The sequence below is a fragment of the Miniopterus schreibersii genome (genome assembly GCF_964146895.1).
Source record: "Miniopterus schreibersii genome assembly, chromosome: 19".
In the NCBI taxonomy this organism is placed as follows: domain Eukaryota; kingdom Metazoa; phylum Chordata; class Mammalia; order Chiroptera; family Miniopteridae; genus Miniopterus; species Miniopterus schreibersii.
Window position 1 is genome coordinate 14,068,907 of NC_138119.1, and position 18,957 is coordinate 14,087,863.

Below are 18,957 nucleotides of genomic sequence, written 5' to 3' on the forward strand. Positions count from 1 at the left end.
CAACTAAGGCTAACCAAGGCCTGTGCCCCCTTCTCTCTGAAGAGACCCGCAGCATGGCCTCCTCACTTTACCTCTCCTTCAGCTTAATCTCCCCTCTCCCACACACCATAGGAAAAAACGAAACAATAACCATCCCCAGCTCCAACCTTTGAATCTATGCCCTCCACCGCTACTGGCTCTCTCTTTCCTGTTACCACCAAACACCAAAGAGGGTCCATGCTGGCTGCCTCCACGACTCCACCCCCAATGTCACCCTCTCTTTAATCCCTTTTGGTCTGTCCCCCCCCCCAATGACTCGCCACAATTACCCATTAGCAACTGACCTTGACTTTATGTAGTCTTCACACCTTGGCCACCCTAATGTTCTCACAACTTTCTTCTATGGTTTCTTCTTTTTTGGTGTGTTTTTTGTTGTTTGTTTTAATTTTCTAATTGTGATAAAAAGCACATACTATAAAATGTATTCTCAACAATTTTTAAATGTACAGTTCAGTAGTGTTAACTATATTCACATTGTTGCATAATCGGTCTCTAGAACTTTTCATCTTACAGAACTGAAAGTCTATATCCATTGAACAACTCCCCATTACCCTTCCTCCAGGCCTCTGACAACTAACATTCTACTCTATGAATCTGACCACTTTAGGCACTTCACATAAGTGGGATCATACAGTATTTGTCCTGGGTCTGGCTTATTTCACTCACCATAATATCCTCAAGTTTTATGCACATTGTAGCATGTGACAGGATTTCATTCTCTTTTGGAGGCTGAATAATAGTCCATTGTATGTATATACTGCGTCTTTTTTAATCCATTCGCCTGCTGATGGACATGTGGGCTGTTTCATGTCTTTGCTGTTGTGAATATGCCTTAGTGAACATGGGTGTGCCAATCTCTCTTCCAGACCGTTTGCTGTGGCTCCCTTATTGGAGTTATTCGGCTTCTCTAGTTCTTTCTTCTTCCCCGCGAGCACCTTTGCACCCTTCCATTGCCCAACACACTTTTACTCTGAGGCCTTTCACTTTCTAAGCACCCTTTCCAGACTTCTCCCGTGGCTCCCTGATGACCTGGAGGGAGGCCAAGGGCAGTGGGACAGTGTGGGGTGATGAAAAGGTCACTGGGCTGATATTGGGCTCCTGGGGCCTCCATCTGCTCTTAATAGACTCAGCCAGCCTTTTCAGTCTGTACCTCAATTTCTTCACTTCTTGGAAGGAAGGAATGCAGGAAGCTTTCTTTTTTTAAAAAATGTGTCTTTATTGATTTCCGAGAGAGAAAGGGGGAGGGGGAGAGAGAGAGAGAAACATCAATGATGAGTCATTGATTGGCTGCCTGCAGCACACCTCCTACTGGGGATGAGCCTGCAACCCCCGCATGTGCCCTGACGGGGAATTGAACCTCGATCTCCTGGATCATAGGCTGATGCTCACGGGGCTCTTTTTCTTTTTTTTTTTTTAATCTTCACCCAAGGATATTTTTTCCATTGCTTTTCAGAGAGTGGAAGAGCTGGAGAGAGACAGTTTGGTCTCTACTGTTTTGGCTCCATAGATGAGAAAAGCTACACAAAAATTACAGATTAGATTTTAATTTAAGGATTCCAATAGATCCCCAACACTAGGTGACACATTTAGCCCTGGATCTGCAGGGAGCGCCGGGTGACTCGATCTTCGCGAGCTGGAAAGGGCACGCAGGCGCCGTGGAGCTGAGGGCGCGAGAAGCCGGAGAGGCGTGGCTTCTGCCCGAATTCAAGAAGGTCGCCAGGACCGACCCCCCTCGCCCCGGACTCAGAACACCATTGGTGGACTTGCCCACCGCTCACCCCCGCCCCCAGGGGGCGGGAATGACAGCGTCCCGTGTTCCGGTTCCGGTAGTACCCGGAGCCGGGTCGAGATGGAGGAAGATGTTCGCCGAAGCTGGCCGTCGCCGGGAACCGCGGGCAGAGTGGCCGCTGCGGCCTAGCGGGCCGGGCTTGGAGGTCGCCTCAGACGCGGCGGGGCCGCTCTGATCTGAGCAGGTAAGAAAGCACGGGTTTGGAGGGTCCAAAGACCTGTCAAGGAGGCAAAGGGTGTCTGCAGTGCCCGCTGCAGTTCCGTGGGAGCCCGCCACGCGGTTTGGGGGATGAAGGACGAGGCATTTTCTCCCGTCCGAGGAGCAGGAGGCTCGCTGACAGCCATGGAGGCGGGACGAGAGGCACGGCGAGCGGCATGGCGGAGCACCCAGAGGCGGCTGTGCGGCCGCCAGGACGAAAGCGTATAAAAAGGGTGTCCTGTAGAGCAGGTGATGGGTTGTCATGTGGTGTCTGTGGTAAGGGATCACGAGACCACCTCTTGAAGACCAAAAGAAGGCTTGGTGGGAATCGCACCTAATCCAAGGGAGATTTTCTGAAGGGAGGCGTCGAGGTATCACCAGGGATGTCCTCTAAGGAAATGCATATTCATTAACAAGACAGGTGGTCAAGCATGTAAATACATTCACGTTCGTGTGGATAGCTCCCACATGCAGAGCGCCGATGTAGACGCAGTAGGGAGAACAGGAACAGAAGGAGGAAGCAAAAATCTTGTTTCCAGTTGAGAAGTGAGGATCCAACCCCATGGGTGTCTTATCAGGAGTTATAGGAGGTGATTTAATTTGATGGGGGTGGTTGACTGAAAGGATCTGAATAAGTCTAGGAGACATTATTGGGCCAAGTTCTGGTGACAAGTCAGGATGTAGTCAGGGCTTCTAACCTAGTCGTAGTGGTCCTGGACTTTTAGAGCATTGTTATTATTTTATAATGCTGGTAATCCTTAATATTTAAAGTAATGTCTCTCAAATTCTAACATATGTTAATCACTCCAGATCTTCTTAAAATGTTGGCTGTTATTCAGCAGATCTAGGGTGCATTCTGAAATTCTGTATTTCTCACAAGCTCCCAGGTGATGTCCATGCTGCTGATCTGTGTACCACTTTGAACAGCAAGGATTTAGAGCAACACTGTCCAATAGAGCTTTCTGCAATGGTAGAAATGCTTTGCTGTTAACACAATGCTTTCTCACGTATTAACACACCACATATGCGACAGTGGGACAGTGGTCCCATAAGATTATAATGGAGCTGAAATTTTTTATTGCCTAGTGAAGCTGTAGTCGTAATGTAGCACATTACTCACGTTTGAGGTGATGCTGGTGTAAACAAACCTGCACTGCCAGTTGTATAAAAATATAGCACATACATACAATCCATAATCGTTGCTAATGAAAAATTGTTACTGGTTTATGTATTTGCTATGTTACACTTTATTGTTAATCCTCACCAGAGGATATTTTTCCATTGATTTTTAGAGCGAGTGCAAGAGCGGGGGGAGAGAGAGAGAGAGAAAAAAACATTCATGTGAGAGAGACACATTGATTGGTTGCCTCCCCCACACGCCCCAACCCAGCTGGGATCAAACCTGCGACCCTTCCATGCTTGGGCCCACGCTCTAACCACTGAGCCACAAGGTTCAGGGCTTGTTATACTATACTTTTAATCATTATTTCACAGTATACTCTTTCTACTTATAAAAAAGTTTGCATCCTGGCCAGGTGACTCAGTTGGATGGAGTGTTGTCCTGTACACCAAGAGGTGGTGGGTTCAATTCCTGATCAGGGCGCATACGAGAGGCAGCGGATTCATGTTTCTCTCACATTGTTTTCTTTCTCTCCCTTTCTCTAAAAATCAATAAAAAATCATATCCTCGGGTGAAGATTAATAAAGTTTGCTGTAAGCAGTGTGCCGTGTCACACTAACAGCCTTTCCCATCTTATGTTTACCAAATCTCTTGATTGCATCATTTTCTCTTGTGCTTGATTTAATCTAGTGTTGTTTTATAAATTTAGTGTAGCCTAAGTGTACAGTGTTTATAAAGTCCACAGTAGTAATGTCCTAGGCCTTCACATTCACCCCACTCACTGACTCACCCAGAGCAACTTCCAGTCCTGCAAGCTCCATTCATGGTAAGTGCCCTATACAGGCGAACCATTTTTTATCTCTTATACCATATTTAGACTGTACATTTTCTATGTCTAGATACACAAATACTTACCATTGTGTTACAGTTGCCTACAGTATTCATTACAGTAATAATGTAAATGTTTGTAACCTAGGAGCCATAGGCTATACCATACAGCCTGAGTATATAGTAGGCTATACAATCTAGATTTGTGTAAGTGAACTTTATGGTGTTCGAACAACGAAATCGCCTAATAACACATTTCTCAGAATGTATTCCTGTCGTTAAGTGGTGCATGACTGCATAGGTATAGCAGGCTTTATTATCCTCATTTCACTGATGAGGAAACTGAATTTTAGTGAAGTGACTTGGTTCCAGTCCTACTAGGAAGTAATGAAGTGGAGCTCAAACTTGGACCTCCTGACTACTAGTGTTCTTTCTACAGCATGACCTTGCCTTCCAGGTGACACTGTCTTATCCTGAAGCAGAATCTCATCTCAGAATCTAGTGAATAGTCTAATGTGATATTTCTAAAAAGGAAAGTGGAAGTGGAGAGGACGTGTACTGAGCCCACCAGTTTGTTCCGTTCCACTGGTAGGCTTGGTAGTGAGGGTTCTGCCTCTGACATCTCATTGATGATTTATTTCAGAACATCTTGGGTCATTTGTTTAGTCTCCATAGGAAGCACTTCAACCTTTGTTTCCAAGCAGTGTGAAAAGATGGGGGGAATTCAGAATTGGAGTCATGTACACAAAGAAGGGTCTAGGAAGAGCCATAATGAAGTTGGGCTGATTGAATTGGGAGAAGGGAAGACTAAAAAGGAAGTCTGCATACAGGTATCTGCAAGGAGGATTTTCCAGAGGATAAAACAAGAGGTACTGGTTATTTCAGCAGGAAATTTGGAAGTTACATAATAAAGAGCAGATTGAGATCCCACCTTTTAGGAGCAGTCCCACTTTTTGAAGGGAACAGGGTAGATGTAATGACTCTCTCAACTGTAGAGGCCTATCTCTCTGAGGCATGACTCTTAGTGGCTTCTTCAGTCACCATGGCAATAGTAGAAGTTACCTGCTTCAGCCTTGGGGAGTCCCTCTTTCCTTCTGGGAATTTAAAATAGACTGGCACATGTCAGAGATGGAGGAAAGGAGGCACTGGGTCCTACCTTAGGATTTCTCATCTGGAGATGTTGGTAGTTTGTGATTCAGCTTGACAAATTGAGATGGTGCCCACAAAACCGGGTCCTGGAACAGAATCCTGTGTTGCTCTGCCTCTCTGCCCTGCTTAGCACATTATTTGCATGATCCCTGTAGGAGTCCCTCCTGCTTGAGCCCTGCTGTATTTTTCTTGTGACAACAATGGGACTGCCCAGCCACTCAGCCCAGTCACTCCACAAGCACACTGAGAAAGCAGAGGCAGCTCTTGGTTTCTCTAGAACAAAGCTGAGAGAAATCCTTGGGCATCTGCAGGGCCAGGAGCTTGTGCTTAACCCTTGGGTGATCGGCAGTCATGAGGGCATTCATTCTGCTTCCCACAGTGGGACTGACTTGGCTTTAGACGAAACAGTGATTTGTGTTGGAACTCTTCAACTCCCAGGGGTAGAAGGCGTGGTGGAATAAGAAGAAATCTTGGCTCATATTATGCCTCCACCACTCACCCGCTATGTGACCTTGGGCCTGTTCCTTTTAATATATCTGACCCTCTGTTCCCCTATTTAGCAGAAGTATCCATCGTGCACAGGTTAGGTTGTAAGGGTTGCATGGGGTAATAGGTATTCAGTAAATCCTAGTGTCTCTCTTCAACTCTTGGTGGTAATGGAAACATGACCTTGGTACCCTGAATGACAAACACCTGGGTCAGGGAGACAGTGACCACCTCTTCCTCTTGAATGGCCTCAAAAGAGAAGATTACCCTTCTGGACTTGGTGGGGAAGGAGGGCCACTTTTGTCCACAGCAAATGGCACATCAGTTTTTCAGGGGTTCTCCTCCTAGAACCCGCCTCTACCTTACTTTCCACAGCCTAGATTCTCTGGCCAACCTAGTTGTTCCAAGCTATTGTTCTTTCCCTTTCACTGTCTACCTGTATTCCTTCTTCATTCAAACTGCCTTGTCCTCCTCCAGGAAGCCCGTCTTGGTTACATGTACCTCACCTATGCCTCACCTTGAAGGGAGGTTGTCCCTCAGCTCTCATGCACTCAGTGTGCACTGCAGGAACCCTGTGCTTTAATGAAAGTGATACAGTCCAGCTCAGGGAATACTGAAAAGCTAGCCTTGCTTCCCCACTGAATTCCATGGTACACCAAGAAACTACGTAGGCTAGTTAGGACCTTTGGTTGAGGAAAGTGGTTGAAGGTGGACTCTGGTTAAACATTTGACATGAGGCTTGCCAAGGCATTAGCACTGGGACTGCTTCTGTAGAACATTTCAACCCTCTAGATTTCTCCCTTTGATGTGGCCACCTCCTTTCCCAGCCCTTAGAGATTTCTCTCAGAGCCTGGGGAGCCCCTCACTTCTCACTTCTGGAATTGAACTTCCCACTCTCCCCTTCTGGCTGAAAATGTCCAGTGTCCTACACAGGAGCACATTACACTTTACTAAGAATATGTCTATTATATGACATCCTCTCATTTGACAGTTCTTCAGTTGGAAGTTCCTGATTTTATGCAATTATTACATTTTTAGTTATGTTTGAAACTTTAGGTAGTGGATACACTTAACATGAGGGTCATGTGTACATTAATTTGTCCTATATAACTACTTATTGATTTTGAGAGAGAGAGAAACATTACTTTGCTGTTCCACTTATCTATGCATTAGTTGATTCTCGTATGTGCCCTGACTGGGGATTGAACCCACAACCTTGGCATATTGGGACAATGCTAACCAACTGAGCTCCTCAGCCAGGGTTGCCCTGTATTCTTTATCTCTTTATCTGACATCCATTCCCCAGAGAGATACTGTGTCTCTGAACAGACTGTGAGTTTCTGGAAGGCAGAGTCTGTATCTTTGTTACTTGAATCTCCCTTCATTATCTGGGACTAAAGTTATGATTTATATGCTTAGGGATACAAGGGGCCAAACATGATTTTTACCCTGTAGTTCTCAAGACTCTTCGAGTGGTTCTTTTCTTTCTCCAGAGTGAGTTATCTAATAACCAGAGAGGACTCTGACCTTTGCCCTGTTCCTAATGTTCTACTCTCATTGGAGGGAGGCGAGGTGTGTGTGTGAGGGTGCCTGTGCTGTGAAAGCCCCATTTAGCTTCTTCCCCATGCTTTCTTCTAATGCAGACTGGAGCAAATAATATAAGTGTAGAGAGTGTGGGCCAGGGGAGCTCAGAGGGGCCCCGCACAGAAGCCAGAAATAAAGTCAGGTGAGTCAGCTGGTAAATGGTTATAAAAGAGGCACCCTGCTGAGGATGCAGATCAAAGGCTGTGCCTCTTCAGTGGACCTAGAGCATCAAAAATGAAGCACTTCCCTCCAGCCTTTAGGAACCTCCTAAATGTCACTTAGTGATGTCCCATTAGCCCACTGAAAGGCCTTGCATCCTGCTAGGTGGTTGGTTTGTTCTTAGCATCCTGAGCTCTGTGTGGGTGAGCCAGAGAATGAGGAGAATGGGCCATAATGCCAAGGCCCAGGCAGGGGCAGAGAGACCAGAACAGATGATAGGCTTGGGGTAGGGAGCTGAGGTGGGACTGAAGCCAGGGCAGGTCACTGAAGTAAGGAATGGTTTCTGGAATTGGGAAGGACTGATAAAGGAGAGAGAAGGGGAAGTCTCCTAATCTGTGAAGGAATGCCCAGAGCCAGACTGCGTGAAGTACCTGGGAGATAGAGCCTGAGGGGGATTTCAGAGCCTAGCCAGGAGGGGAAAGTGCAAAGTTCTGAGCTCCTTCCTTACATCGCTCCACCCTGCTCAAATCCCCAGGACTTTGGGCACAATGGAAGACAAACGCAACATCCAGATCATCGAGTGGGAACACCTGGACAAGAAGAAGTTCTATGTGCTTGGTGTGGCAATGACAATGATGATCCGTGTCAGCGTCTACCCATTCACCCTCATCCGCACTCGGCTGCAGGTTCAGAAGGGCAAGAGCCTCTACCATGGGACCTTTGATGCCTTCATCAAGATCCTGCGAGCAGATGGTGTGACTGGCCTATACCGGGGGTTCCTGGTCAACACCTTCACCCTCATCTCAGGCCAGTGCTATGTCACCACGTACGAGCTCACCCGGAAGTTCGTATCTGACTACAGCCAGAGCAACACAGTCAAATCGCTGGTGGCTGGTGGCTCGGCCTCTCTCGTGGCCCAGAGCATCACAGTGCCCATTGATGTGGTCTCCCAGCACCTGATGATGCAGCGTAAGGGTGAGAAAACGGGCCGCTTCCAAGTGCGAGGGAACCCAGAGGGACAAGGGGTAATTGCCTTTGGCCAAACCAAGGACATCATCAGGCAGATCCTGCGGGTTGATGGGGTTCGAGGCTTCTACCGAGGCTATGTGGCTTCACTGCTTACCTACATCCCAAACAGTGCTGTCTGGTGGCCCTTCTATCACTTCTATGCAGGTAAGCAGGGACCCAGGAGAGTGGGGTGGAGGTGGGTTTACTAATGCGGCTAAGCTTCCATTGTTCTGTACATGTGACAGTGAGAGATTTAATGGGAGAATGGGCCATTCAGTCAGCAAACATTTGATTCAGGAGGACTCAAAAATGAATAATATATAGTTCTTGCCTTCAAGGAGCTTATATCAGAGTGAGGGGAATCAGACAAGTACAGTAGATGATTTTAGAACATAGCGTGTGCTCTGGGTGCATGGGCATCGGCTACGGTTAGTAGAATATTGGCAGAGAATTAGAAGATGGAAAGGGACAGAGTTTAGGGGTATTTGGGATTTGGAGATAAAATTAATAAATAATAGTGAGGTTTTGAGTTGGATGCCTTTCCTCAGCATTGTTAAATTCAAGATGTGATATAATCGTGAACCTCTCTACTCCTATAATGTATTTTTTGTTCATAACACATTTTACTTTTTAAGTATTTCCCAGAAATGGGATTGCTGTGTCAAAAGGTAAGATTTTCAAGGGCCTCAATAAACATATTGCCAGATTTTTCCTTCTGAAAGGGCAGAACACATTGCCAAGAACAGGGCCTGAGTGTGCCCCCTTCCCTGCGACATCCAGTTTTGGGTAATTACCAAAATCCAGTTAAGGCAGTCTATGCTTGCAGCCTCCCTAATCCTGGCTCCTAACCCTTGGCAGTAGGCATTCTTTCTCTTCCCATTTGGAACTTTTCTAACCAGATTTTATAAGGACATCCTAACCTATAATATTTTGTTTCTATGGCACTATACTTTCCTAGTTCTGTTTTTCTGATTGTACTTCTCCCTCCTCCTCCTCCCCCTCCCCCCCTTCTTCTATACTTCTTTTTCTTTCTTTCTTCTGTTTAACACAGAAGATGAAAATATTTCATTTAGATGAAAATATTTCATCTAAAATATTTGGTAAAATTCACATACCTGGACTCTACCCCTGATCCTTTGTATCAGATTCTTTGGGAATGGATCCTGGCAATCTTAATGTTAAAAAACCTTCCTAGGAAACATGAGCATTTTCTCTAGAGTCTATCTTTGCCCTTCTATCTTCATTTGATTTCATTTACAATTGAGTTGTACTTTTCTAATATGTCCAAAAATCTCTTTCCATTCCCAGACTAACTTGTCCAGAGCTCTGGACAAAAGTCCTGTCTGACCTCTCAACTTGGATGCATGTATTTACATCTGAAATTTTATTCTGTGAACTATTCTTCATCCCAAGCTGGCTTTCCCTCCTGACTTATTTTTATGTGTCAGTGGTCAGGTTATTCTCCAAATCACTGAGACTGAAGCCTTGGGGATTGGCTTGGCCATGCCCTCTTCCTTGTCCCCACATGTAGTCCTTATGACCCCAGAATGTCTTTCCCAACTTTTTCTCCACTCCTACTGCCTTTCCTGGAAACCATGCCACTGTTACCACCCTCCAGGACAGCAGCTTCAGCCTGTTCTATCCAAGCCTCTTCTTTCCTATGCATCACTCACCTCCCTAATGGATTAATTTTTTAAACCCAGTCTGTGATGTTCAGTGGATCCACTGCTTGCTGAGTAAAATCCAAACTCTTCAACATGGCTTTAACCTCCCTTTATAATGAAACTTCTTGCTGCTCCCCTGTGTATAGTCTATGCTGCAACCAGGCCAGCTAATGTACAGTTCATCAACCATGTGTCATCTCTCCTGCCTTTGCTTTGTTCGTATCATTCTTCTGCCTAAATGCATTCCAGGGACACTTACCCTGATGAAATCATGACTTAAGTGCTCCTTATGCTTCCTAATCCATTCTCTCCATGTAGCCCTTAACCCAGAAGTGATCTTTCCCTCCTTTCAACCTCCATTATATTGCTTGAATCTTTCTTAAGGCAGTTATAACATTTGCCTTGATGTTATTTGTGTGTGCCTTATCTCTTCTACAATGTGGAAAGGTTCTTTAATTTTCTGATGCATATTTTCCAGCTATATTGAGATATAATTGACTGGAAAGGTTCTTGGAAGGGGGAGGAAACTAACATTTGTTGAATATCCACTATGTGCCAGGCTCTGTGACCCACTCTCTCAGGATCTGGTAAATCAAAGTGCTCAGTAAATATTTGTTGAATGAGTAGATTGGTTCTTGTTATTCACTTTTGCTTAAAATCTAACAGTGCTGACTTGTGGGCATTTAGAATAAAATCTAATGCTTCCCACTGGTCTACATGATCTGGCTCCTGTCTGCTTCTTCAGCCCCATCTTGTGCTAATCTCCTTTCCACACTCTGGTCCATCCTCATTGCCTCTCAGTTCCTGAGACACCAAGCTCTGTTCTCACCTCAGAGCTCTTGCAAATAATGTTCTTTCTGCCTGGAATACCCTTTCCCCCGTTCTCTGTATGGCTGGGTCCTTCTCATGCTTCAAGCCTTAACTTCCATGCCACTTTTGCAAGTGGACTTCTTTAACTACCCAGTTGGAAAGAGGGCTCTTTGTTTTCTTTTTCAGCACCATGTTTCCTTCAGAGCACTTGTTATAATTTGCAGTTATTTTATCTCTAACTCCCAGCTCCTTAATTAGACTGTAAGTTCCATGAAGGCATTTCCCTGTCCATTTCTCTGTTTTATGTCTAGTGCTTATCTCAGTGCCTGGCATCTAGTAAGCATTAAACAAATAATGATTTATATTACTTGTCCAAAGTCATTTAGCCAGGGGAGACTTAAACCAAGTCAGATAATAGATGCCCAATAAACACTTGTTGAATGAATGGAGACGGAAAGACATGAGGCTCTTTCCCCCACCTTCTTGCCTTTGTTTTTCCATCTTCTCCCTAAGCCTCAGGAAAATGGCATATATGCAAGACTAGAATCGCATCTGGATCCCACTGCAGCTTACAGGCCTAGGGACTAGTGCAGACAGGCCCAAGGAGGTTGGCAGTGCCAGCCCAGATGTTACCTTCAAATGGTTATGAAATGCTTTCTTGTCAAGAGAAACAGGACACTCATGAGGTGGAGCCACCAGTTCACTTAGTTTCTGTTTGTATGCTGACCCTGGGGAAGAAAGCGATTAGAAACCAGGGAGAGGTGGTTCTGGTAGGGCTTAAGGAATTCTGCCATGCTACCGGGACTTAGAAGCTCTCACTTCTGCCCTGCCAACCCCTACTATCCTACTTGTCCCCTAATATTTAGTTGCCTGGCCATAAATCACCCATACTAAGAGCATGAAAAAAAAACCTTAAAGGTATTATGGTGACTAAATTGTAGAGAGAAAATTGAGAGGGAATCTTTGAGATGATGAATCTATTTTACGTCCAGTCTCGCTTAGAGTAAAAGCCAGAGTTCTTGCAATAGCTTCAAGGGCCTAAACAACTTACCCCTTGGACCTTCTACTGTTCTTTCCCTCATTCTACTCCAGGCCTACTGGCCTTGCTGCCCTTTGAAGACTTAAGGTGTGCTCCTGCCTCAGGGCCTTTACATAGGATGTTACTTGCTTGGAAAGTTCTTTCCACGGAGCCACATGGCTTGCACTCTTCTTTAGGACTTCGCTCAAACTTCACCTTAGAGAGGGCTTTCATGACTACCTTGTTTAAAATGGCAATGCACTCACCCCCACTCTTGGCATTTCCTGCCTCCCTTTCCTGTTTTATCTGCAGCTAGCACACATCTTCTGACATAGCTATATATTGCTTTTTATTTGTTTATTGTCTACCCCATTAGAATGTAAATTTCACAGGAGCAGGGCTTTTGAGGCTCTTTTATTCACTGTTACATCCTCAGAACCCACAGTGACTGGCTCATGGTAGCCACTCAATACATCTTTGTTGAATAAAAACGGAGGGTAAAGCAGAAAATTCAGTTGCAGGTGAACTTTCCAGTGATACTGGAATGGGTGAATCTGGGTATTATCAATCTTCTTTGTCTTTTGTTGTTGTTGTTAATCCTCACCCAAGGATAGTTTCCCATTGATTTTTAGAGAGTGGAAGGGAGGAATGGTGGGGGGGGAGACAAAGAGAGAGGGAGAGAGACAGAAACATCGATGTGAGAGAGACACATTGATTGGTTGCCTCACTAACGTGCCCAACCGGAGCCGGGGATCTAACCTGCAACCCAGGAACATGCCCTTGACCAGGAATCAAACATGCAACCTTTCAGTGCGCAGACTGACACTCTACTGAGCCACACCAACCCGGGCTATTTTCAGTGTTCTTCATCAGCATTTTGAAAAATGAATTTTTGTTTCTTAATAGAGGCTGGAAAAAAGTTCTCAATGTAGGATATGACTTTCTCTTTCAATTGTAATTTGTTATTTGTAAAAACATTCACATGGTTCAAAATTCAAAAGGTAGGGCCCTGGCTGGTGTGGCTCAGTTGGTTGAAGCATCAGCCCATGCACCAGAAAGTCATGAGTTTGATTCCCGGTCAGGGCGTTTCAAAAGGAAGCAAAGAGAAAAAAGATGGGAGTTATGGGGATGGGGGGGTTAAGGTGGCTAAGAATGGAGGGTTTGTCATCATTGGGCCAACTGGTAGCAGCAGTGTGAGGGCAGACGGTGGTACCTCATATCTTAAGGCATTGTCTTTCCCTCCCTTCCAGAGCAGCTCTCACACCTCTGTCCTAAGGAGTGCCCTCACATTGTCTTTCAAGCCATCTCAGGGCCCCTGGCTGCTGCTACTGCTTCCATCCTCACCAATCCCATGGATGTCATCCGAACCCGAGTGCAGGTAAGACCAGCCTCACGCCCACCCTCCTCTTACACAAGCCATTAGAAGAATGATCTCTAGGCCCTCCAGCATTCCCCTGACCTCTTTTTGTCATGGCTCTCTAGTCCAGCCAGCCTTCTCCTGCTCATCCAAGCCTCTTCCTTGTGGTTATGACTTACCATGTACAGAAACCAGCTGAGCACTTTGAAACACCTAGAATGTTTTTCTCATCCTGTCTGCCTCTATTCCTTTACTTGCCCATGCCTCTAGTCCTTCTTACTCGTTTCTTACAGCCTTTTATCCTATTAGCACAGACTATCAACCACATTTTCCTTACTAGCATTAGAAATATCGATTTCAGTTAATTTCATAAGTCTGTCTGGTTTCTGTGAGCTCTCTACAGGCAGTGAGATTGTTTTTTTCCTTTTACCCTCACTTGAGGATATGTTTTTATTGATTTTAGAGAGAGAGAGAGAGAAACATCGATGTAAGAGAGAAACATCCAGCAGTTGCCTCCCATATATGCCCTGACCACGGATCAAACCTACAACTTGGGCGTGTGCCCTGACTAGGACTCGAACCCACAACTTTTTTGTGTACAGGACGACACTCCAACCAGCTGATCCACACCAGCCACAGTGAGAGTGACTGTTCTTTTTTTGTTTTAAGATTTTTTAATTGATTTTTAGAGAAACATCGATGTGAGAGCGAAACATCAATTGGCTGCCTCTTGCATGCCCCCTACCAAGAATCAAGCCTGCAGTATGGGCATGTGCCCTGACTGGGAATGGGCAACCTTTCAGTGCACAGGATGACGCCCAACTAACTGAGCCACACCGGCCAGGGCAAGAGAGTGACTGTTCTTGAATAGGTTTTACAGATTGTACTGTGTGGACTCAGCAAAAACACTGACAAAGCCCTAGGTGGTACTGTCCAGAAGTTATAGTTCCTGTCTTCAGTCAGCTCAAAAACAATTTCACACTACCTAGTCCAAGGAAATAGAATTTGGATGATGAGATACAATATATATATGGCCGATTTTGCTTTATAAAACTTTAAGTCAAGAGATTGGGGGAGGGGGGGGTTAATGTCTGATTTGGGTAGCTTAAGAGGAAAGCTGAGGAGGGGAGGAAAGAAAAATAACCTTACTAGGTTGGGGGTGCAGTCAGCTTCCCTGATACCAGGATGTTAGGATGGAGGTGGCTGGTAAATCTAGATTTTTTTTTTTAAATAATTTTTTATTCAATTACACTTGACATACAATATTGTATTAGTTTCAGGTGTATAGCATAATGATTAGACATTTATATAAATTACAAAATGATTACCCCAATAAGTCTAGTACCCATTTGACACCATTCATAGTTATAACTATATTCCCTTGCTGTACTTTACATCCTGGCACTGTTTTTCTAACTGGCAATTTGCACATCTTAATCCTTTCCCCCTTTTTACCACCTGCCCCCCCCAAGTCCCCTCTCATCTGGCAACCATCAAAATGTTCTCTGTATCTATGAGTCTGTTTCTGTTTTGTTCATTTATTTTGTGTTTTAGATTCCACATATAAGTGAAATCATATGGCATTTGTCTTTCTCTGTCTGACTTATTTCATTTAGCTTAATTCCCTCTTGGTCCATCCATGTTGTTGCAAGTGGCAAGATTCCAATCTTTTTTATAGTTGAGTAACATTCCATTGTATATATGTACCAAATCTTTATCCATTCCTCTGTCGGTGGACACTTAGGTTGCTTCCATATCTTGGCTATTGTAAATAATGCTGCAGTTAACGTAGGGATGCATATGTCTTTTCAAATTAGTGTTTGGGTTTCTTCCAATAAATACCCAGAAGTGGCATTGCTGGGCCCTTCTTTGTCTCTTGTTACAGCCTTTGTGATGAACTCCTTTAACTTTTTCTTGTCTGGGAACATCTAGGTATTTTTGTCTCAAGAAAGAATGTCCTCTGCTTACCACACATATGAAAATGAGTTAATTGGCATCTAATAGGTTTGTAAATAATAAATTACATAGGATTCACCTTCATTCTCTCCTGAGCCTTGTTCCACAAGGAGATCCAGGGAAAGGATAGGTCTCTACTTTGAGGTGCTTCCAAGCCAGAGGAGATAAAGTGCATATGAGGCCCAGAGGTATAGCTAAAAAGCCCTTGACATGGCTGTGGCAAGTGCGAGGGTTAGGGGAGCAGAGGTGGTCAGATGAGAGGACTAAGGACGAAGGGAGTGCGGAGGAGGGTGCTAAAGGAGGCAGGTCGAGTGGGGAGATGTTTTTAGCCATAGATGGGATCACCTTGTGAAGTCATACAGGACAGGAGGAGATATAACAGGGAGTGCATCTGTCCTGCTGTGACTGAGGGTATGAGTGGGAGGTCTCTAAAGGTGTAGTTTGGTGCCAGGGTATGGGTGTTGGGGGAGGGGGCAGAACTGTTGAGAAAGAAAGAGATTCCTGCCTTAGCCAGGCTTCCAATGTGATAGGGAAGATAGGCCTGGGAGATAACAGAGTCAGAGGGGAGGGATTGAGATGACCACAGTCAAAATCAGACTGGCGGAGCTGCAGAGGACCTTAGAGGTGATTTAATCCGGACTCCCTGAGACTGGAGAGAAGCACCCAATCCAAAGACTCATAGCTGTGTAGCTTATCTAATGATATGAATGACTAATGCTTACTTACTGTCTACTAGGCCATGTTCTCAACATTTACAAGTATTCTTTTGTTTACCACTCAGAACAGCCACATGGCATAGGAACTCCTCTCACTGTTTTATATTCAAGGTAACTGAAATGCAAAGAGTTAAGTAAATTACTGAGGTTATGCTATTAGTACATTGCAGGGCAGAATTCAAATTCACTTTTGCCTAAGGCAGAGAATGAGCAGAGAAGTTTTGACTGCAGACCATGACCCTTCACTGTGTTGACTTTGACAGGTTGAGGGCAAGAACTCCATTATCCTGACCTTCAGACAGCTGATGGCAGAGGAGGGGCCTTGGGGCCTCATGAAGGGCCTCTCAGCCAGAATCATCTCAGCCACGCCCTCTACCATTGTCATTGTGGTGGGCTATGAGAGCCTCAAGAAACTCAGCCTCCGACCTGAGCTGGTGGACTCGAGACACTGGTAACCAGTGGTGGAAGAGAAGACTGCTGTTTCCCACACTACTCTGGGTTAGGGGCAGAGTAGGGAGGATAGCACCCTCTCCAAGTGCCCCTACCACATACCTAGCCCTGCCCTGGGCCAGGTGCCCGGTCTGGGACAGGAACAGAGACTTTGAACTGCTCTTGCTGAAGAGGCTCCACACCTGCATCCCCTGCCCCCATTATTTTTTAGTTTTCTTGCCAAACTGGGCTTCCTCACTCAGTTCCTGTACTCAGTCCTGCCCTAAAGAAACCCATCCTCCCCACTAATCCCACTCTACCCCTCCCCTGCTAACCCTTCTTCTGGTTTCCTTTTTCATCTGCGTCTCTTAAGATCCTGATAAGAGCTGTACAAAGAGCTTGCTTACTACCACTGGTTCTTCCACTTGGGCCTTCAGCCCAGATTCCAAGCAGCTGCCATCAGTCCTTTCCTGCTTCAGCTCTTAGGTTTATTTTTATTCTGGGACTAATTTGCCCACTAGACTACTATGCTTTTTTCTGCCTCTAGGGGCAAGGTGCCAGGCACTTTTGCACAGGGAGTAGGTACAGCAGAAACTTCAGAGCACTCATCCTCTCTTTGGAGTTATTAGGTTGGGGAGAAATGTTAATACTTTATTTTGTGTGTTTATATTTTTTTAACGTCTGTGAACCAGGTTACTGTCTTTGTCCTGCTAAAGCACCAATCCAGTCCTGCAGTCAGAGCCCACCCCTTCCTCAGAAAAATGTAATGTAGCTTTTCCCTCAATCTCAGTTCCCTATCCCTTCCATGTCCCTTTAGTCCCTGCCACCTCAGGATATATAAGCTGTTGGCTTCCCCTGGCCCAGATGACTACAGTGGTAGGCACAGTTTTAAGTAGATCAGGCTGTCTGAGGCACATAGGACTTGGAGCACTACCCTGAAAAGTCAGATTTAGAGAGTAGTGGGTTTGGAAAGTAACAAGAGGATATGTGTGCCCTAGCCCATCTCCCCAGTCCAGCTGAGCCAAGCCTAGGAGAGGGCAATGTAGGTTCTCAGCCCCAGGCAGTTATAACACATACACATCCCAGTCACTTATACTCATGGAAACGGATGTTGTCTCACAATGGAAATCTCTGATTATGTGGAATTGTTTGTTGTTTTCTTCTCCCCAATGTGAAGTCATACCAGTCACAGTACCCTCTCTAGCGGGATGTCTGGAAGAGAGTAAAGAGTGGGTCAGGAAGTCACCCAATACCAGGACCACTGCATACCAGCCTGATACTGCCGAGATTATCTGTCGATGCTCTCAGGAGCTAGATGATGAGTGTTCCTTCCCTGCTTCATCCTCCCTACTTTGTCTACCAAGCCTGTGTTGCAGGTGAAGAGAGGTGCAACGAACAGGATGAAAAGAAGGCATATCAAACCCCACACTTCAACTTGAGACACAGCCAGGATGATCCTTCAGACCTTCTTATTGGTCCCACCCCCTGGGAAGGGCCATGGTGCCAGTTTGAAAGGTGCTAGCTACCTTCTGAAGCCTTGCTGTTTCTTATGGCTGCCCCACATTCTATCACCGAGGCCAAATCAGAATCTGAAAACATTTTTCTACCTTCACCACTGCCACTGCCCATCTTGGTTTTTTATCTTTGAGAGTTGTTTTCCCTTTAACTTTTAATCTTTATTTTGGTTTGCCTTTTCTTGCACTTTGTCTAGAGTCCTTCAATTTCTACCCACAAATGGTCATCCAAAGGGTTGGGTCCACAGATCATTCTGAGTCTTCCTGCCCCTCAGTTACCCCTTTACCCTAAGAACCACCAACATAATATGGCCTAGCCAGTTTTCTCAGTGGTTAGAGCATCAGCCTAAGGACCGAAGAGTCCCCGGCTCAATTTCAGCCAAGGACAGGTACCTATGTCGCAGGCTCTATTCCCGGCACCAGTTAGGGTGCATGTGGGAGGCAACCAATCAAGGTGAGGATTAAAAAAACAAAGAACTACCAACATAATGGAAGCCAGCCTTCTCTCTTTAAACTCATTCTAGTGACACCTTTGGAGATTGTTTTCCAGCCCCACACCTTCCCCTCCCTCGAAACTTGTCCCCACAATGGCAAAGTGGGTTAAGTGTCATAGACAGGAGGTATAGTTTCCTGCCTCTCATGCCTTAGGATGTTTCTCCTTCCCAGACTCCTTTCCCTCTTATTTTCTTGTACAGTATTTCATAGCCATTCACCCATTTTGTGTGCTGCCCCCTGCATACACGAGTTTCAAAGGATGATGAGCTTTTTTTTTTATAATGAAAACCCCCAGCCCCTACTTTCCCATCTAATTGGGTTCGATTAAAATATGTCTTGGTGGGAATGGGACAGTGGGCTTCCGTTTTCCCAGGACCATAGACTGGACCAGCTGAAGTCTGATGTACTGGCCCATAGCCAAAACTGGAAGAAACTTGGGAGACCGGGCAAGACGGGAAACCTGATGGGCGGGGAGTATTGAGGGATGGGATGAAAATGATGCGGTTAACATTTGGTTAAGCGGACTCTTGTGAATACTAACTGCGAACATTCATTCACTGTTGAACTATACAAAGTCTCTGAACTGTAATTAAAAGTTTGTATTGAGCCCCTGAGCTTTGGCTGGCGCTTCTTCTGCA

At 45.4% G+C, this 18,957-nt stretch overlaps 1 protein-coding gene across 4 annotated transcripts; it reads left to right on the plus strand.

The window, feature by feature from the left end:
• The first annotated feature begins 1,726 nt into the window (after positions 1-1,726).
• SLC25A44 (solute carrier family 25 member 44) lies at positions 1,727-18,932 on the plus strand. 4 transcript variants are annotated; one of them, XM_081121174.1, is made up of 5 exons: positions 1,868-2,012; positions 2,907-3,972; positions 7,888-8,525; positions 13,103-13,230; positions 16,145-18,932. In XM_081121174.1, exons 3-5 carry the CDS (start codon positions 7,901-7,903, stop codon positions 16,334-16,336), a joined length of 945 nt encoding a protein of 314 aa, XP_080977300.1. In that variant the 5' UTR covers positions 1,868-2,012; positions 2,907-3,972; positions 7,888-7,900; the 3' UTR covers positions 16,337-18,932. The 4 variants fall into 4 exon arrangements, 3 of the variants coding, with proteins under 3 accessions (XP_080977299.1, XP_080977300.1, XP_080977301.1); XM_081121175.1 differs by lacking the exon at positions 2,907-3,972 and adding an exon at positions 15,947-15,992 and having other exon boundaries at positions 1,877-2,012; positions 16,145-16,232; XM_081121173.1 differs by lacking the exon at positions 2,907-3,972 and having other exon boundaries at positions 1,727-2,012.
• Positions 18,933-18,957: the final 25 nt, after the last annotated feature.